Below are 16,993 nucleotides of genomic sequence, written 5' to 3'. Positions count from 1 at the left end.
GCCTTGTGAGTAGGGGGGGAAGGTGAGAGGGTGAGGTCAAAAGAGGAGAGGAGTGGAAAGAAGGAGGCAGAGAGGAATGAGTCAAAGGTAGACGTGGGGAGGTTAAAGTCACCCAGAACTGTGAGAGGTGAGCCATCCTCAGGAAAGGAACTTATCAGGGCGTCAAGCTCATTGATGAACTCTCCAAGGGAACCTGGAGGGCGATAAATTATAAGGATGTTAAGCTTGAAAGGGCTGGTAACTGTGACAGCATGGAATTCAAAGGAGGCGATAGACAGATGGGTCAGGGGAGAAAGAGAGAATGTCCACTTGGGAGAGATGAGGATCCCAGTGCCACCACCCCGCTGACCAGAAGCTCTCGGGGTGTGCGAGAACACGTGGGCAGACGAGGAGAGAGCAGTAGGAGTAGCAGTGTTATCAGTGGTAATCCATGTTTCCGTCAGTGCCAAGAAGTCGAGGGACTGGAGGGAAGCATAGGCTGAGATGAACTCTGCCTTGTTGGCCGCAGATCGGCAGTTCCAGAGGCTGCCGGAGACCTGGAACTCCACGTGGGTCGTGCGCGCTGGGACCACCAGGTTAGAGTAGCGGCGGCCACGCGGTGTGAAGCGTTTGTATGGTCTGTGCAGAGAGGAGAGAAGAGGGATAGACAGACACATAGTTGACAGGCTACAGAAGAGGCTACATTTTTTTTTTTAAGTTAATCAAGTGTAAATTACCAGAATTACCATAGATTGCCATAGATTACCTGTTAATTACTAACATTACCGGAAATAACTTTTGTAAAGTTTTGCAATCCTAGCCCTAAGCCTCTTTTTATAGTGCAACTTGGTGTGGTTATACAGTATTTCATTCAAGACATCCAGACCAAAAAATACTTTCATGTTTGTAGTTTATTGATGTATAATATTACAATTCATTTTGTATTTCTCCTCCAGAGATATTGTAACCTCTGTTATGTGCACTTTAATACATTAATTTGAAATAATTAGGAATGTTAACATTATCAACCATGTATTTTCAAGGGCAATTCTGCCGTATTCATTATCTCCAGCACCAAAACAGTATCTACATACACGGAGTGTACAAAACATTAGAAACACCTTCCTAATATTGAGTTCCACCCCCCTTTGCCTTCAGAACAGCCTCAATTGGTAGGGGCATGGACTCTACACGGTGTCGAAATCGTCCCACATGATGCTGGCCCGTGTTGACTCCAATGCTTCCCACAGTTGTGTCAAGTTGACTGGATGTCTATTGGGTGGTGGACCATTCTTGATACACATGGGAAACTGTTGAGCGTGAAAAACCCTGCAGCATTGCAGTTCTTGGCACACTCAAACCGGTGCGCCTGCCACCTACTACCATACCCCGTTCAAAGGCACTTAAATCTTTTGTCTTGCCGATTCACCCTCTGAATGGTACACATACTGTTACGGCTGTCGTCTTCCTCCTCCTCCTCGGACGAGGAGAGGAGAGAAGGATCGGTGGACCAATACGCAGCGAGGTAATTAGACATAAATGATATTTATTGAAACACGAAGACGAAATACGAAAACACTTGGAAATTACAAAATAACAAACACGACGTAGACAGACCTGAACATGGAACTTACATAACTACACGCAGAACTCACGAACAGGAACAGACTACATCAAACGAACGAACAGCCAAGACAGTCCCGTGTGGTGCACATACACAGACACGAAAGACACAGGAGACAATCACCCACAAACAAACAGTGAGAACAACCTACCTTAATATGACTCTCAATTAGAGGAAAACGCAAAACACCTGCCTCTAATTAAGAGCCATACCAGGCAACCCAAAACCAACATAGAAACAGCAAACATAGACTGCCCACCCAAAACTCACGCCCTGACCATCACACACATACAAAAACAACAGAAAACAGGTCAGGAACGTGACACATACACAATCCATGTCTCAATTGACTGAAGGCTTAAAAATCACTCTTTACAATTATCCTGTCTTCTCCCCTTCATTTACACTGATTTAAATATATTTAAGAGGTGACATCAATAAGGGATCATAGCTTTCACCTGGATCCACCTGGTCAGTCTATGTCATGGAAAGAACAGGTGTTCCTAATGTTTTGTACACTCAGGGTGTTTCTCAAAATGCATACAACTGTGCTCCGAGCACGCAAATTGGAGCATGGGAGGGTCAGAGTATGAGCCAAAATCAAAGTATGTGAAACGGAGGACTGAGAGCACTTCTTGAATGCGTACTCTGTTTAAGTAATAATGCCCGGTGTTTGGAGGATATATTGGCACTGGTGTTGTAAATGCCAATATATCCTCCAAAGTATTAAAAGTAAAGAAAACTGTGATTTTCAAAACCTGCAATGAGTTTCTAGCCAGAGGGAGGGTATTTTCTTGCTCCCCACATCCCCACAAGTCTCATAGTGTTAGGGAATCACTGTTAAATAAATGTTTATTTTTTGATGTTCACGTAGAACTTTTTTACTTTATATATTTTTTCTACAAATGCGCCGTTTTCACATATGAAGACACTGTAATTGTGCTGGAGATAATGAATATAAGGTTGAAAAGTGGTGGAATTGCACTTTTAGGCTTGTTTTGGATAATAAATGACAGTACAAGTGATATAGACCATGTACTGTACTAGATTTGCAGCCATTAAAAGTGTGTTATCCAAGTTTCAGAAACTGAGCTTACACCTGTATGAGTTATTCTACGTAGCTAGGCACTGAGCTACACATGCAGCCCAGTGGAGAAAAAATAGATATAATCATATTAAAATGCAAGAAAGGCACTGTTAAGCATTTACAGAATAAACTAAGGGAAATTAACCATTAATTAACCAGTCAATTTTATATAACTTCAGTCTGCAGACCAAGCATGACATTTCTTCAAAGGAAGACTCCATACTCTATAGTTAACTAAGTGGATTCGATACTCAGCTTTCTTCCAATGGAGCTGAACTCTACAAGCACCTCCTGTCTGTCACATTGTTTTGATTATGTATCTGAAAAACATTTCATTACAGAGCATAAAACCACCAGTTACATATGCAGGTTCCAAAGCCTCCAAACGATTGTGCTTTCAGTTGCGCATTTATCGTACCAACTCCGCTCAAACACTGCGGCCATAGTCATATAATATCCCATTTTAACACACAGCTATGTAGATTTTGCAGGTCACATACTGTATTAACATAAATGATATACAGGTAACTGCCAAAATAAAGGAAACACCAACATAAAGTGTCTTAATAGGGCATTGGGCCACCATGAGCTGCCAGAACAGCTTCAATGTACCTTGGAATAGATTCTAATGTCTGGAACACTATAATTTGGTGTTTTGTTGATGGTGGTGGAAAACGCTGTCTCAGGCCTCGCGTTTCAGAATCCCCCATAAGGGTTAATTGGGTTGAGATCTGTTGATTGAGAGAGACACACACACACGAAAATATACTACAGTTTACTATAGAATACTACAGTACTTACTATAGAAAATAATGAATATTAAAAGAATATTATACTACACAATGTAGTATCCCTCGATCATGTGTAGCACTTACTATAGAATGTTGTAGTATACTGTAGAATACTATAGTAAATACTACAGTATTATCCCGACAAAAAAACAGCAGTAAATACTACAGTAATGTCTGCAAAAACACAATTTTTAAAAAACTATAGTAAATACTACAGTATTTCATTTGTATATACCCTGACCATTTCCCTACTCGATATCGCAATTTGTGCCACCCATAAGTGAGAAACCTACATGCCAAGTATAGACCATATATTGTGTTCCTTACAGGCTATGGAAAAGAGCAGAAGCTCTGAACTATCCGTTCAGACCCCAGTCCTATCTACCTACAGGTTATGCAAAATGTGCTCTTTTATTAGTTCTCCAGAAGGTTTCTTGAAGGATGAAGCCTTCACTTCTATGTCAAAGATTATAATACAATAACACTATAGTAAATACTACAGTAATGTCAGCAAAAACACTACAGTAAATACTACAGTATATTACAATCCGCAAAAACACTACATTAATTACTATAGTATATACTACAGTTTTCCTTTTACTACAGTATTTACACTATAGTTAACAGTAAATACTACAGTGAAGTCTGCAAAAACACTACAGTGAATACTATAGTATTTATACCAGAGTATACTATAGTATTTTTTCATGTGCGCACAAACACACAGACCCTTTAATAAACCCCTTCTGCTACTTTGAGACCCCTCTTTCAAAGTCACTGAGATCTTCTAGCCATGGTAGCCAAAATAATGGGCAACTGGACATTTTTATACATGACCCTAAGCATGATGGGATGTTAATTAACTCAGGAACCACACCTGTGTGAAAGTGCCTGCTTTCAATATACGTTGAATCCCTAATTTACTCAAGTGTTTTCTTTATTTTGGCAGTTATCTGTACATATTGCATTCTACAGTGTAATTGTTAATCAGCTAAGCCAAGTGCACTTATGCACCATAAAAACAAATGTGTTGAATGGAAGCTGTCATCGTTAACTCCACAGAAGACATTTAAGACTGTTGTGTCTGTCTCTTCTTCAAGAACAAAAAGGTGCAAAATAGAGGAAATCAAAATGGCTGACACAATTTTGTGCATATTCTCATTCAAGAGCAGGCATCTGTGTTCAGGCTGAGTGGCAGTCAAACAGTGCTGCTGCCTGTGTACCACAAGGCAGTGGTACACATGAGCTGTAAGACAAGAAACCCTGCATTCTGTAGTGTTTATTGTGACCTACAACTGCAGTGTACCACAGCCTTGTTTCACTATCTACTGTATCACAGTCATAACTGATCTTATTTGGCTGCTGTTTGTCTTTCACTAAATGCCTTTAAAAGTCAAAAACAATGAATCCTACTGGAGCACGCAATCAGCAAATTGGATTTGTTGAAAATCAAATGGCCTCACAAGATTGTACAATTTATTAGGAAAATAATTGACAAATATACTTCATTAGGGTTATCTTCTTATGTTAATATCAAATTAATTATTGTATTATCTATTACTAAATGGTGAGCGTGTTAGGTATACTTGGGTAATAATAGCTGACTGCTCCAAATTGCCTCTCAAGGGTTTGGAAGATACATGAATGGAACATGCAGGTAAACAGGTGAGATGTGGGCTTATGAGGTTGGACTCAGCCATCATATCTGTGGTTCCAAGGCTATCGAAGAGGCTCGGGGGCTTGAATGCTCTCGACCCTAAAGTGCGGTTTAGACATGCGGTGGTCATGCATAGTCGAGAGATCAAACAGTATCACTATCTGACCAACCTCTCTTTTGTTCGATCTCCCCTTCCCCTGTTAGTTTCTCAGCTTGTTGCTGTTTTAGGAAATAGTCCATGCAATGATATGCACGAGAGGACATCTTTTGTTGACATCTCAAACATCTTAAAAACAGAGTTATAATCAACAGTTTCAAATCTTTTTTTTTTTTGTCCAGTGAATCCTCTATGCTGGATGGTCGTATTAGTAATGTGTGTGTTGGGGGGAAGGGGTTATTTTATTCACTCCTATGGAACAGTTATTTTAGTCGTACATGGGGAGGCTGGTTGAGGGACTCTGCACTGTCCATTGTGGGGATGTGGGGTCTGATCAAACGGCTTGAGGACCCCCCATCTTCAGTCAGCAAGAGGTCCAAGCAGCCAGTACCGTCTGCTGTGGGATGGGACAGGAAGCCACTCTCCTGGGACAGGAAATCAAACTGGTCCATCTGCGGCTCCAGGTCACAGACAGTGATGAAAAGGTCTTTCTCACGCCAGTTGCTAACGTCGGGGTTGCCATGGGAGCCATCACTGGAACTGCTACGGTTGCCGAGGGGGGAGGACAGGTTGGGGGGGTTGTCTGCAGATGGCTGGGTAAGGTTGTGTGCTGACCAGGACTTCCCCAGCCCCTGTCCCTGTCCCCGCTCAGAGGGTACCCCCTCACATCCAGAGGAGAACAGCAGCAAGGGGTCCACCTCCAGGCTCAAGTGCCTCCTCCAGGGGCCCTCTTCCCTCAAGTGGGGCTTCCCCCTCAGCTGCACCCTGCTCTGGGCATGTTCCCTCTCTCTGTCCTCCTCTCCATCGTCCACCCTGGAGCCCACCATCACAGAGGGGCCTGAGCTCTCCTCCAGCCTACCCCTTCGAGGAGCATCCGGGGTGGGGCAGAGGGGTCGCCTGTGCTGGGGGCCAGTGGTGGGCAGCTGGAGGGTGGCGGCACCAGCGGATGGTGGAGGGGGCAGGAGGTTAGGGAAATGAGCTCGCCTGGGGAAACTACTGGGGGTGGCGAGGAGCGGGTAGGTGCTATCAGGGGGCAGGAAGGGCAAGGGTGTGAGGGATGCGGTGGAGGCAGGGTAGGAGGGGGGGCAGGTGTTGAGGGTGAGCTCGCTGGGGGCCAGTATGAGCTGGAGGCCCCTGGAGAGATGGTCACCTGTTGTTGACCGGGACATACCCCCACCCCCATCACCTGGATGCCCTCTTACACACTCCCCTCCCAGGGGGGAGCCAGAGGACAGGTCCTTGCTGAGGATGGAGCTCTGGTAGTCGGATGTCTGGTGCTCCAACTCGAAAAGGGGCAGGGAGGAGAGGGTGAGGGCAGACGAGCCCTGCCTGTACACATCTAGCAGAGAGTCCAGCTTTGACTCTATGGACGTCACCTGGGGGGGGGGGGGGGGGGTGACAGTTAAAAGCAACAAGGGTTCACTGTGCAAGTGACAAACACACACTATAGACACTGAACAAAAATATAAACGCAACAAGCAACAATTTCAAAGATTTGACTGAGTTACAGTTCATATAAGGAAATTAATCAATTGAAATAAATGAATTAGGTCCTAATCTAAGGATTTCACATGACTTGGAATACAGATATGCATCTGTTGGTCACAGATACCTTAAAAAAAGGTAGGGGCGTGGATCAGAAATCCAGTCAGCATCTGGTGTGACCACCATTTGCCTCATGCAGCGCTACACATCTACTTCGAATAGAGTTGATCAGGCTGTTGATTGTGGCCTGTGGAATGTTGTCCCACTCTTCAATGGCTGTGCGAAATTGCTTGATATTGGCGGGAACTGGAACAAGCAGTCGTACACGTCAATCCAGAGCATCCCAAACATGCTCAATGGGAGACTTGTCTGGTGAGTATGCAGGCCATGGAGGAACTGGGACATTTTCAACTTCCAGGAATTATGTACAGACCCTTGCAACATGGGGCAGTGCATTGTCATGCAGAAAAATTAGGTGATGGCGGCGGATGATTGGCACGACAATGCGCCTCAGGATTTCGTCACGGTATCTCTGTGCATTCAAATTGCCATCGATAAAATGCAATTGTGTTTGTTGTCCGTAGCTTATGCTTGCCCATACCATAACCCCACCGCCATCATGGGGAACTCTGTTCACGATGTTGACATCAGCAAACCGCTTGCCCACACGAAGCCATACATGCTGTCTGCCATATGTACAGTATATACTGTAGTCTAGTCAAGGCCATTCTATTCAACTATTGCTGTATGTATACTATTCTATATACATATTCTACAGATATACTACATATTCTATCCACATACTGTCCATAATGTCTATACATCCCATCACATATACATACAGTACCAGTCAAAAGTTGACACACCTACTCATTCCAGGTTTTTTCTTTATCTTTACTATTTTCTACATTGTAGAATAATAGTGAAGACATCCAAACTATGAAATAACACATATGGATTCATGTACTAACCAAAAAACAAATCAAAATATACTTTATATTTGAGATTCTTCAAAGTAGCCACCCTTCGCCTTGATGACAGCTTTGCAAACACTTGGCACTTTGCAAACACTTTAAGAAGTGTTAAAAGTTAATTTGTGGAATTTCTTTCCTTCATAATGTGTTTGAGCCAATCAGTTGTGTTGTGACAAGGTAGGGGTGGTATAGAGAATATAGCCCTATTTGGTAAAATACCAAGTCCATATTATGACAAGTACAGCTCAAATAAGCAAAGAGAAACGACAGTCCATCATTACTTTACTTTGAAGGTCAGTCAGTCCGGAACATTTCAATAACTTTGAAAGTTTCTCCAAGTGCAATCGCAAGAACCATCAAGCGCTATCATGAAACTGGCTCTCATGAGGACCGACTCAGGAAAGGAAGAACCAGAGTTACCACTGCCGCAGAGGATAAGTTCATTAGAGTTACGAGCCTCAGAAATTGAAGCCCAAATAAATGTTTCACAGAGTTCAAGTAACAGACACCTCTCAACATCAACATTATCAGAGGAGACTGCGTGAATCAGGTCTTCATGGTCGAATTTCTGCAAAGAAACAACTGCTAAAGGACACCAATAAGAAGAAGAGACTTGCTTGGGCCAAGAAACACGAGCAACCATGTCTTTGTGAGATGCAGAGTAGGTGAATGGATGAAGCATGGAGGTGGTGTGATGGTGTGGGGTTGCTTTGCTGGTTACACTGTCTGTGATTTATTTAGAATTCAAGGCACACTTAACCAGCATGACTACCACAGCACGACAAAGCCTATTCCCCCTCAGGAAACTAAAAAGATTTGGCATGGGTCCTGAGATCCTCAAAAGGTTCTACAGCTGCAACATCGAGAGCATCCTGACCGGTTGCATCATTGACTGGTACGGCAATTGCTCGGCCTCTGACCGCAAGGCAATTCAGAGGGTAGTGCGTACGGCCCAATACATTACTGGGGCAAAGCTGCCTGCCATCCAGGACCTCTACACCAGGCGGTGTCAGAGGAAGGCCCTAAAAATTGTCAAAGACCCCAGCCACCCCAGTCATAGACTGTTCTCTCTACTACCACATGGCAAGCGGTACCGGAGTGCCAAGTCTAGGACAAAAAGGCTTCTCAACAGTTTTTACCCCCAAACCATAAGAGTTCTGAACAGGTAACCAATGGTTACCCGGACTATTTACATTGTGTTCCCCCCCCCCAACCCCTCTTTTACGCTGCTGCTACTCTCTGTTTATCTTATATGCATAGTCACTTTAACCATACATCCATGTACATACTACCTCAATTGGCCTGACCAACTAGTGCTCCCGCACATTGGCTAACTGGGCTATCTGCATTGTGTCCCACCTCCCGCCAACCCCTCCTTTTACGCCACTGCTACTCTCTGTTCATCATATATGCATAGTCACTTTAACCATACCTACATGTACAAACTACCTCAATAAGCCTGACTAACCGGTGTCTGTATATAGCCTTGCTACTCTTATTTTCAAATGTATTTTTACTGTTGTTTTATTTCTTTACTTACACCCAACCCCCCACCCCCCCACACACACACACACACACACACCTTTTATTCGCACTATTGGTTAGAGCCTGTAAGTAAGCATTTCACTGTAAGGTCTACTACACCTGTTGTATTCGGCGCACGTGACAAATAAACTTTGATTTGATTTGATTCTGTAGCAATCCCATCTGGTTTGCTCATAGTGGGACTATCATTTGTTTTTCAACAGGACAATGACCCAACACACCTCCAGGCTATTTGACCAAGAAGGAGAGTGATGGAGTGCTGTATCAGATGATCTGGCCTCCACAATCACCCAACCTAAACCCAATTGAGATGGTTTGGGATGAGAGTGAAGGAAAAGCAGCCAACAAGTTCTCAGCATATGTGGGAACTCCTTCAATACTGATGGAAAAGCATTCCAGGTGAAGCTGGTTGAGAGAATGCCAAGAGTGTGCAAAGCTGTCATCAAGGCAAAGGGTGGCTACTTTGAAGAATCTAAAATCTAAAATATATTTTGATTTGTTTAACACTTTTTTGGCTACTACATGATTCCATGTGTGCTATTTCATAGTTCTGATGTCTTCACTATTATTCTACAATGTAGAAAATAGTAAAAAATAAGAAAAACCCTTGAATGAGTAGGTGTGTCCAAACTTTTGACTGGCCATCGAAAGTGAGCATTTGTCCACTGAAGTCAGTTACGATGCCGAACTGCAGTCAGGTCAAGACCCTGGTGAGGACCACGATCATGCAGATGAGCTTCCCTGAGACGATTTCTGACAGTTTGTGCAGAAATTCTTCCGTTGTGTAAACCCACAGTTTCATCAGCTGTCTGGGTGGCTGGTCTCAGATGATCCCACAGGTGAAGAAGCTGGATGTGGAGGCCCTGAGCTGGGGTGGTTACATGTGGTCTGCGGTTGTGATGTCAGTTGGACATACTGACAAATTCTCAAACACAACGTTGGAGACGGCTTATGGTAGTGAAATGAACATTAAATTCTCTGGAAACAGCTCTTTTGGACATTCCTGCAGTCAGCATGCCAATTGCACTCTCCCTCAAAACTTGACATCTGTGGCATTGTGCTGTGTGACAAAACTGCACATTTTAGAGTGGCCTATTATTGTCCCAAGCACATGGTGCACCTGTGTTATGATCGTGCTGTTTTATCAGCTTCTTGATATGCCACACCTGTCAGGTTCATGGATTATCTTTGCAAAAGAGAAATGCTCACTAATTTCTGGGTTATTTTATTTCAGCTCATGAAACATAGGACCAACACTTTACATGTTGCGTTTATATTTTTGTTCAGTATAATTGGCTCAAACGCTCACCTGTCTCTGCACTTTACACACACGTCCCAGCATACTCATGTCCTCCAGTGTGTCCCCATCAGGGTGAAGCTTGTCCCTGATCCTTTTGTCCATGGAGATCTGGCCCTTACCCAGTATCTGATCCACCCTACGATACACACATTTCATTGAATTAAACACAAATAGTGGACTTTGATAGCCAGAAAATACATTATATTTTCACATGGGTCAGACAGGTGGTTTTACGTGTGAAGTTTCACATGTACTTTTTCCTTTCTTGACAAAAATAATTCCCCACATGTGGCATTTCTTTCACTCGTAAATCTTCCCACTTTCAGCTACATCTGGTCGCCCATTCAGGTCTGCACCTCCTAGCACATCCAAATCAAATGTTATTTGACCGAGACGCACCGCGACAGAAAGACAATCTAATTTAAAGCATGAGAGCCAGCGAAACAGCGCCCCTCTGTCTCAGTATTTCTAGACCAAGTATCTGATGCTGTCTGGACCAAATGAATAAGGCATGTCATACTATTTCTGGCCAGACAGAATCAAATATTGTACATGGGCTACATATAGAGGGGCACTGTTTCACTAGCTCGCATGCTTTCTCCAGTGACATAGATTTAGCAGAGAGGAAGAGGCGAAGCGAGAGGGCTCACTCGCCAAAATTTGTCCAGAATAAGCCCAATGTGTTTCTATGGGCATAATATGCAGACCTAAGGTTTTCGCCTGCCTTCCGCCTTTGGAACAAAAACTTCCATTGTTAGGGTGGAGACATGTGCATCTCGTCATTATATACGGATCTCTGGGTTCAGCCTCTTGCGAATTGGAAAGGAAAGTTTTTAGGATGCTGGAGTCCCCTAAAATAAATGGATATTTCACCATAATAGGCTATAATTACTCCTGTCTAAATACAATTATAAAACATGATTCACCAGGGAGCATGACTTAGCCACAGAGGATCATTAGCTTATTTTATTTTATAAATAGCTCTGTATTGTTTCAAATCACAATCGTTTAGGCCTATGCCTATCTGGGAAGCCCACAATTTGGTTAACGCACGTGGCAATAGGTCTAGCTGATTGAGTTGTGGCTGTCAGTGATACACATCTAAAATATATGTGAAGATAATGTGTCTTGAGTATAATTGAAAATGTTGCATGAAGAAGTGGAGTGGTGTGTGGCAAAGATATGGCGCATCTCTATCCAGAATGCACTCAGCTGTCTCCCGCCAATTCTGGCACATTCGTTGTTTTATTGTGTGAATTGTTTTTCCTTTGATTGTTTATTTGTTTGATCAATTCCCAATAACTTGTGTCACCAGTAGGTCGTGAAAATGTACAGTTAATCCCCCATCATTTGGTTACATGAATTTCTGCTAATGCATGTTTTACTTATGCTACAGTCATTCTCGGAGTTCACAACCTGCTCCATTTGTGAGAAACACATTTTGTTTTATTTCATAACCATTACTAGTTTTGTAAAAAAATATATATATATATTTTGTATTTTGTTTGGAGTGCTCCATGTGAGCAATGAGCACCTGTCTGGTTTTCTCTTTCCTGATAATGTTGAGTGAGCACGTGCACCTGAGCACAAAGAAGTAGGCCTCCTTGGCCTGCTGCATTTCTGATTGTCATAACTCATCACGTCCACCCCTAATAAGCGGAGCTTAGTCATTTTTTCTTCACCTCACAGAGAAGTATGTTTTTTTAACATCCATTGCTAATGATAGTTCCTCAGTATATGAAAAATATTTCCAAAACTCCCGGCCTGGATGATCACCAAGCCTAGGTGAGAAAGAGCAAAATCTAGAAGAAAAAGAAACGCACACCTATTAGGCGAGGTGCTGGCTAGCGGAGTGGAAAACTTGAAAATAAAGGAGGAGGTGGTTTTCTGACCTTCCCTTGGTCGTATTCTCGCGGGGCAGAAATCTCAGAGACCAATTGGTACACTCTGATTTACCACCCCAAGATATTCCTGAACAACCTCTATTTGCACCCCTACTGGATGGAAACTACAAGTGTAATGGCTGTGCTCAATGCAATGGCACTTGTAAATGTAGATCCTTCAAACACCCACAAACAGGGAAACAGATCCCAATCAAAGGTGTTATCACGTGCTCCACTAAGGCAGTTATTTATCTTATAACTTGTCCTTGTGGTAAAAATGATGTGGGTAAAACAAAGCTCGAATTAAAAGTGCGTATCTCAGAGCATCGTAGCACCATTAGATGCAAAAACTTGACTTACCCAGTTGCGGCCCACTTTTTAGAAGCAAACCACTCGATTTCTTCTCTGCGTTATATTGGCATCGAACATGTCACCCTCCCTAGGAGAGGGGGTGACCTTGATAATTTATTGTTAAAACGAGAGGCTGCCTGGATCTTTAATTTAAAGACCCTTGCTCCCTTCGGTCTCAACGTAGACTTTGATCTGAAGCCATTCTTGTGATTATTGTGACTTTTCCATTTGTGTTTTGTCCATTTGTGTAGTCTAAAATGAATCTATGATCGTATGCTATCCATTTGTTTTTTGTATGCTGTTCTTTGTATGCTATTTTAATATTTGATAATTAATCAATGATATTAGGCCACACTTGGTCATGATTACAGACACCTGTGTCTTTTGACACTATATAAACGAGTCATACGGCAGTGTTTGATCATACCCTGATGAAGACAGCTTGGCTGTCGAAACGTTGGACATTACATTTTTGCATCTGAGCTCCTAGAGTGTGCGGCTCCTTTATTTTCGAGAAAGAGCAAAATGTCATGATCTGATGATTCCATATATCTAGTGGAAACTTCATTGAAATACAGCGGTCTGTCAGGAGCTCACTGGTGCGGAAAACTCAGAGGGCCCGGAATAGGCTAGTTGATAGATATAATATTGCTAGTTCGCTAGTGACAGCTTCTTTAACTTTTAGATTTTTATCGTTTAACTTTTTATGATTAACCAGGTGACAATGATTTTGAGAAACGAAAACGTTATTATTTAAATGAAACTGTTCCACGAAAATGCACACATAAATATAATCATAACTGGCACGCAGATCGGTAGAAATGGTAGAAGAAATTGTAAGCTTCCTCAAACTTGAACCTCACGAGCTGCCTATGGTCTTTACTTTAACACTCATTAAAACAATTATGAACGTGCAAGCGTGTGCACACATAGGAGGTCCCTGGAAAAACATGACCGCCTAAGGAAATCAAAGGTCCCTCCAACTGATTCCTTTTGGCGCTGGCCCTGCTCCCATCCGGGGACCGGTCAGGGCCGACCCTGCTTAGCTTCCAAGGCAAACCAACAGGGGGATGCAGGGTGCTATGTTGCTGGAATGAATGTGCCAAAACTTGCAACTGTAAACAAGGCAGCGAAAGCAAAGGCCAGGGTTACATCACCAAAGATATGGAAAACTGCAAGAAGTGGTTTCCATGCAATATTTTGTTTTGCTATCAATACTTTAGGGTTTATGTTTTTCTTTCGATATCATTATTTCTGTTTGCAATACTTATAATTGTCTCTTCTACTTCTGTAGTTTTGCTTGATATTGACCATCCATGATATCAAAATTATAGTTTTAACCATGTTTTTAGGCTATATGGTGTTTTTTTAAAAGTATTAATTAAAAAATGTACTTTGTTTACAAACATTGGAGTGAAACAAGCTTATATTTTGGGTTCTGGTGGGCTACAACATGAGACATTTATTTACAAGTTATATAAAACAAAAATCAATGGGTACATTTAATTAATTTATATATCCAAAAATGAATGTAGCATTTGAAAGTGATCCATTAACCATTAGCAAAAAATTATTCTGTCCACTGTTCCGCAAATGTCCCGCATAACCATGCCCTTGTCCCACATTTGGGCTTTTTAAATGTGGTCACCCTAATTACACCGGTGGAAACATTGCTACTGCAACATGTTAACAAACATTTTTCAAATCAGGAGAATAACATTATTTCACATGTGAAAGTGAGATTTTCACATGTGGAGTTTTCTTACATGTGTGAAACTGAAAATTTGATTTTCACTCTCACATGTGGAATTTCAAGTTAAAATGTGCAAAAACAATCACATGTAAAAATCTAATCTGCAGTTTCACATGTGAAATTAAACACACATTCACATGTAAAAACTGCAAATTTGACATGTGTGTTTTCGTGAGGGCAGGCTATAGTTAAAACACAATCATACATTGTTTCTAAACTACAGTTTAAATCAACTACAATGCAATCTACAGTGTGCCTAAAGAAAACTAAGTGGATCATTAACCTATGTTTGAACTGACCCAGCTATGACTCTGTGGAGATAAGACAAGACAGCGAAAGCTCCTCCAGGTTTTCCGTATCTGGGGGGGACTGGAACTGTCAGCTAAGTGGTAATAAACTGTGGTGAGACTTCAGGAGATAATCCAGATATAGTGTATGTGCGTTAGTGTGTTGGAATGGACTTTTAAATCAGCTTTGTTCTTGTCGGAGAGAAGGAGGGACATTTAGGACGCTATGACGCTATGTGTGATATATAAACTAATGTACATGGTATTTTGAGTAGAGCTCTCTCGAGAATAAAGTTATTGATTCATTTGGACACTGGTCTTTGTCTATTTTATGCAAATAAGAATCTTACAAATTCTTAGAAACGGACAGTGTGTTTGCTTTGTTATAATTGAATTGGTTAACGAACACATAGGAATCTAATTCCTTTAACAAGTGCATGATAAAAAACAACAATCTGCACCAACTAGTAACTACAGCCATTCTCTGTGTTCACAAAATATCCACGTAGAGAGCAGAGGAGACTGGTGGGAGGAGCTATAGGAGGATAGGCTCATTGTAATGGCTGGAATGGAATTCATGGAACAGAGTCGAACATGTAGTTTCCATATGTTTGATGTGTTTGATACTATTCCATTCCAGCTATTACAATGAGCCCGCCCTCCTATAGCTCATCCAACCAGCCTACTCTGGTTGACAAAATCCTTAGTCATTAGCCAATCCTTTGAAGGAGGAAAATTCTGTTAGTAAAGATACAGCAGCAGCTGTCAATCTATGTCCCCGAAGCACAGCAACATGCAAAAGATTTGAAACAGACCACACATTCATAACAGCTTTTCTTCTACCACACGCTTGGTGAGATGTTACACATGTAACATCTACTAGTTGAATGCGTCCATTGGTTAGAAAGCATATGTCATCAGGGAGTCCAAAGCTCCTACAACTGGGTTGCTTCAGTGTCTCCTTTCTAGTCAATATACAGAACTATGGTGAACGAAATCAAAAGATCTAAAAGTAACTGGATAGTGTAAGCAATATGGTAGAAACTCTTCTAGTCCCATTGGAAGCCTGCAGGTTGAGCCATCACCATTTCACCTTTAAACCTATCCGGTCTCTGTGGATCTAGAAACACAGGCTTTGTGCTCCCTGATGGACACATTGACATAGCACCATCTCCTTTCAAACTCTGTCTTCTGTGTGAGGGATTGGGGACAGGGTGGAGTTGGGGGTAGTGGCTTGGGGGTTTATGTTATTAGGGGTTGGTGTGGGAGGGGGGTTGTCTAACCCTGGGGACTTCATCCCTGGGGCGGACTTCCTCCTAGCCTGGCTGTAATATAAGTGCAGGGAGGGGGAGGACATGTTCCTGGGTTTGCTGCTCAGGGTGTGGCCCACTCCCTCCCCGGGAGGGGGGGGGGGTCAGCCTGGGAGGGAGAGGTACATAGGAGGGTCAGATATATACACACACGCAAACACACACGTTAATGAAGTGGAGAAGGTGAACATACGTATATAGAAAGGTGTGTGAGTGTGTGTGTTTCAGTGTCTGTGTGTCTGCGTGTGTGTGTATTGTGTGCACTCTTTGAAAAAAAGGGTTCCAAAAGGGTTCCTCGGCTGTCCCCATAGGAGATCCATTTTTGGTTCCCGGGAGAACACTTTTTGGTTCCACGTAGAACCCTTTTGGGTTCCATGTAGAACCATCTGTGGAAAGGGTTTTAAATGAAACCCAAAAGTGTTCTACCTGGAACCAAAAGGGTTCTCCTATGGGCACAGCTGAAGAACCCTTTTAGGTTCTGGATAGCTCCTTTTTTTCTAAGAGTGTATGTCTGTGCATCTCACCTAGTCTGTAGACTCTTGATTCTGCAGAGCATATCCAGGTGTCCTGCAGAGTACTGCTCTATCACATCCTTCACATCGTATGGACGCAGAGTCTCCTTAAACTTCTTCTTTGCTACATGAAACTTCATGATCCTGAGTGGAAAAGTAGGGGGGATCACACAGAGATCCGTCAATGTTCTACTTGTCATCTCTTAGTCAGCCACTAGAGGGTAACAAGAGCTTAACTATGCATAACCCTGTATGTTGGCAAGAAGCTGACAGTTGTTATTGTAGCCTTTATTTTTGT

At 42.5% G+C, this 16,993-nt stretch overlaps 1 protein-coding gene across 2 annotated transcripts in view; it reads right to left on the bottom strand.

Annotated features, from left to right (window-relative positions):
* Positions 1-872: 872 nt before the first annotated feature.
* Positions 873-16,993, bottom strand: part of LOC139562682 (potassium voltage-gated channel subfamily KQT member 5-like) — a 116,030-nt gene continuing 99,909 nt past the window's right edge. For both annotated transcript variants that reach the window (XM_071380582.1, XM_071380583.1), the window contains 3 exons: positions 16,708-16,839; positions 10,609-10,735; positions 873-6,671 (listed from right to left, as the gene is read on the bottom strand). In XM_071380582.1, coding sequence (XP_071236683.1) covers positions 5,559-6,671; positions 10,609-10,735; positions 16,708-16,839 — 1,372 coding nt within the window. In that variant the 3' untranslated portion in view covers positions 873-5,558. The remainder of the gene's footprint in view (positions 6,672-10,608; positions 10,736-16,707; positions 16,840-16,993) is intronic.

The sequence above is a fragment of the Salvelinus alpinus genome, chromosome 32, assembly GCF_045679555.1.
Source record: "Salvelinus alpinus chromosome 32, SLU_Salpinus.1, whole genome shotgun sequence".
Taxonomy (NCBI): Eukaryota; Metazoa; Chordata; class Actinopteri; order Salmoniformes; family Salmonidae; genus Salvelinus; species Salvelinus alpinus.
The sequence above is the reverse complement of the archived record's forward strand: the minus strand, read 5'-3'. Positions and strand labels throughout refer to the sequence as shown.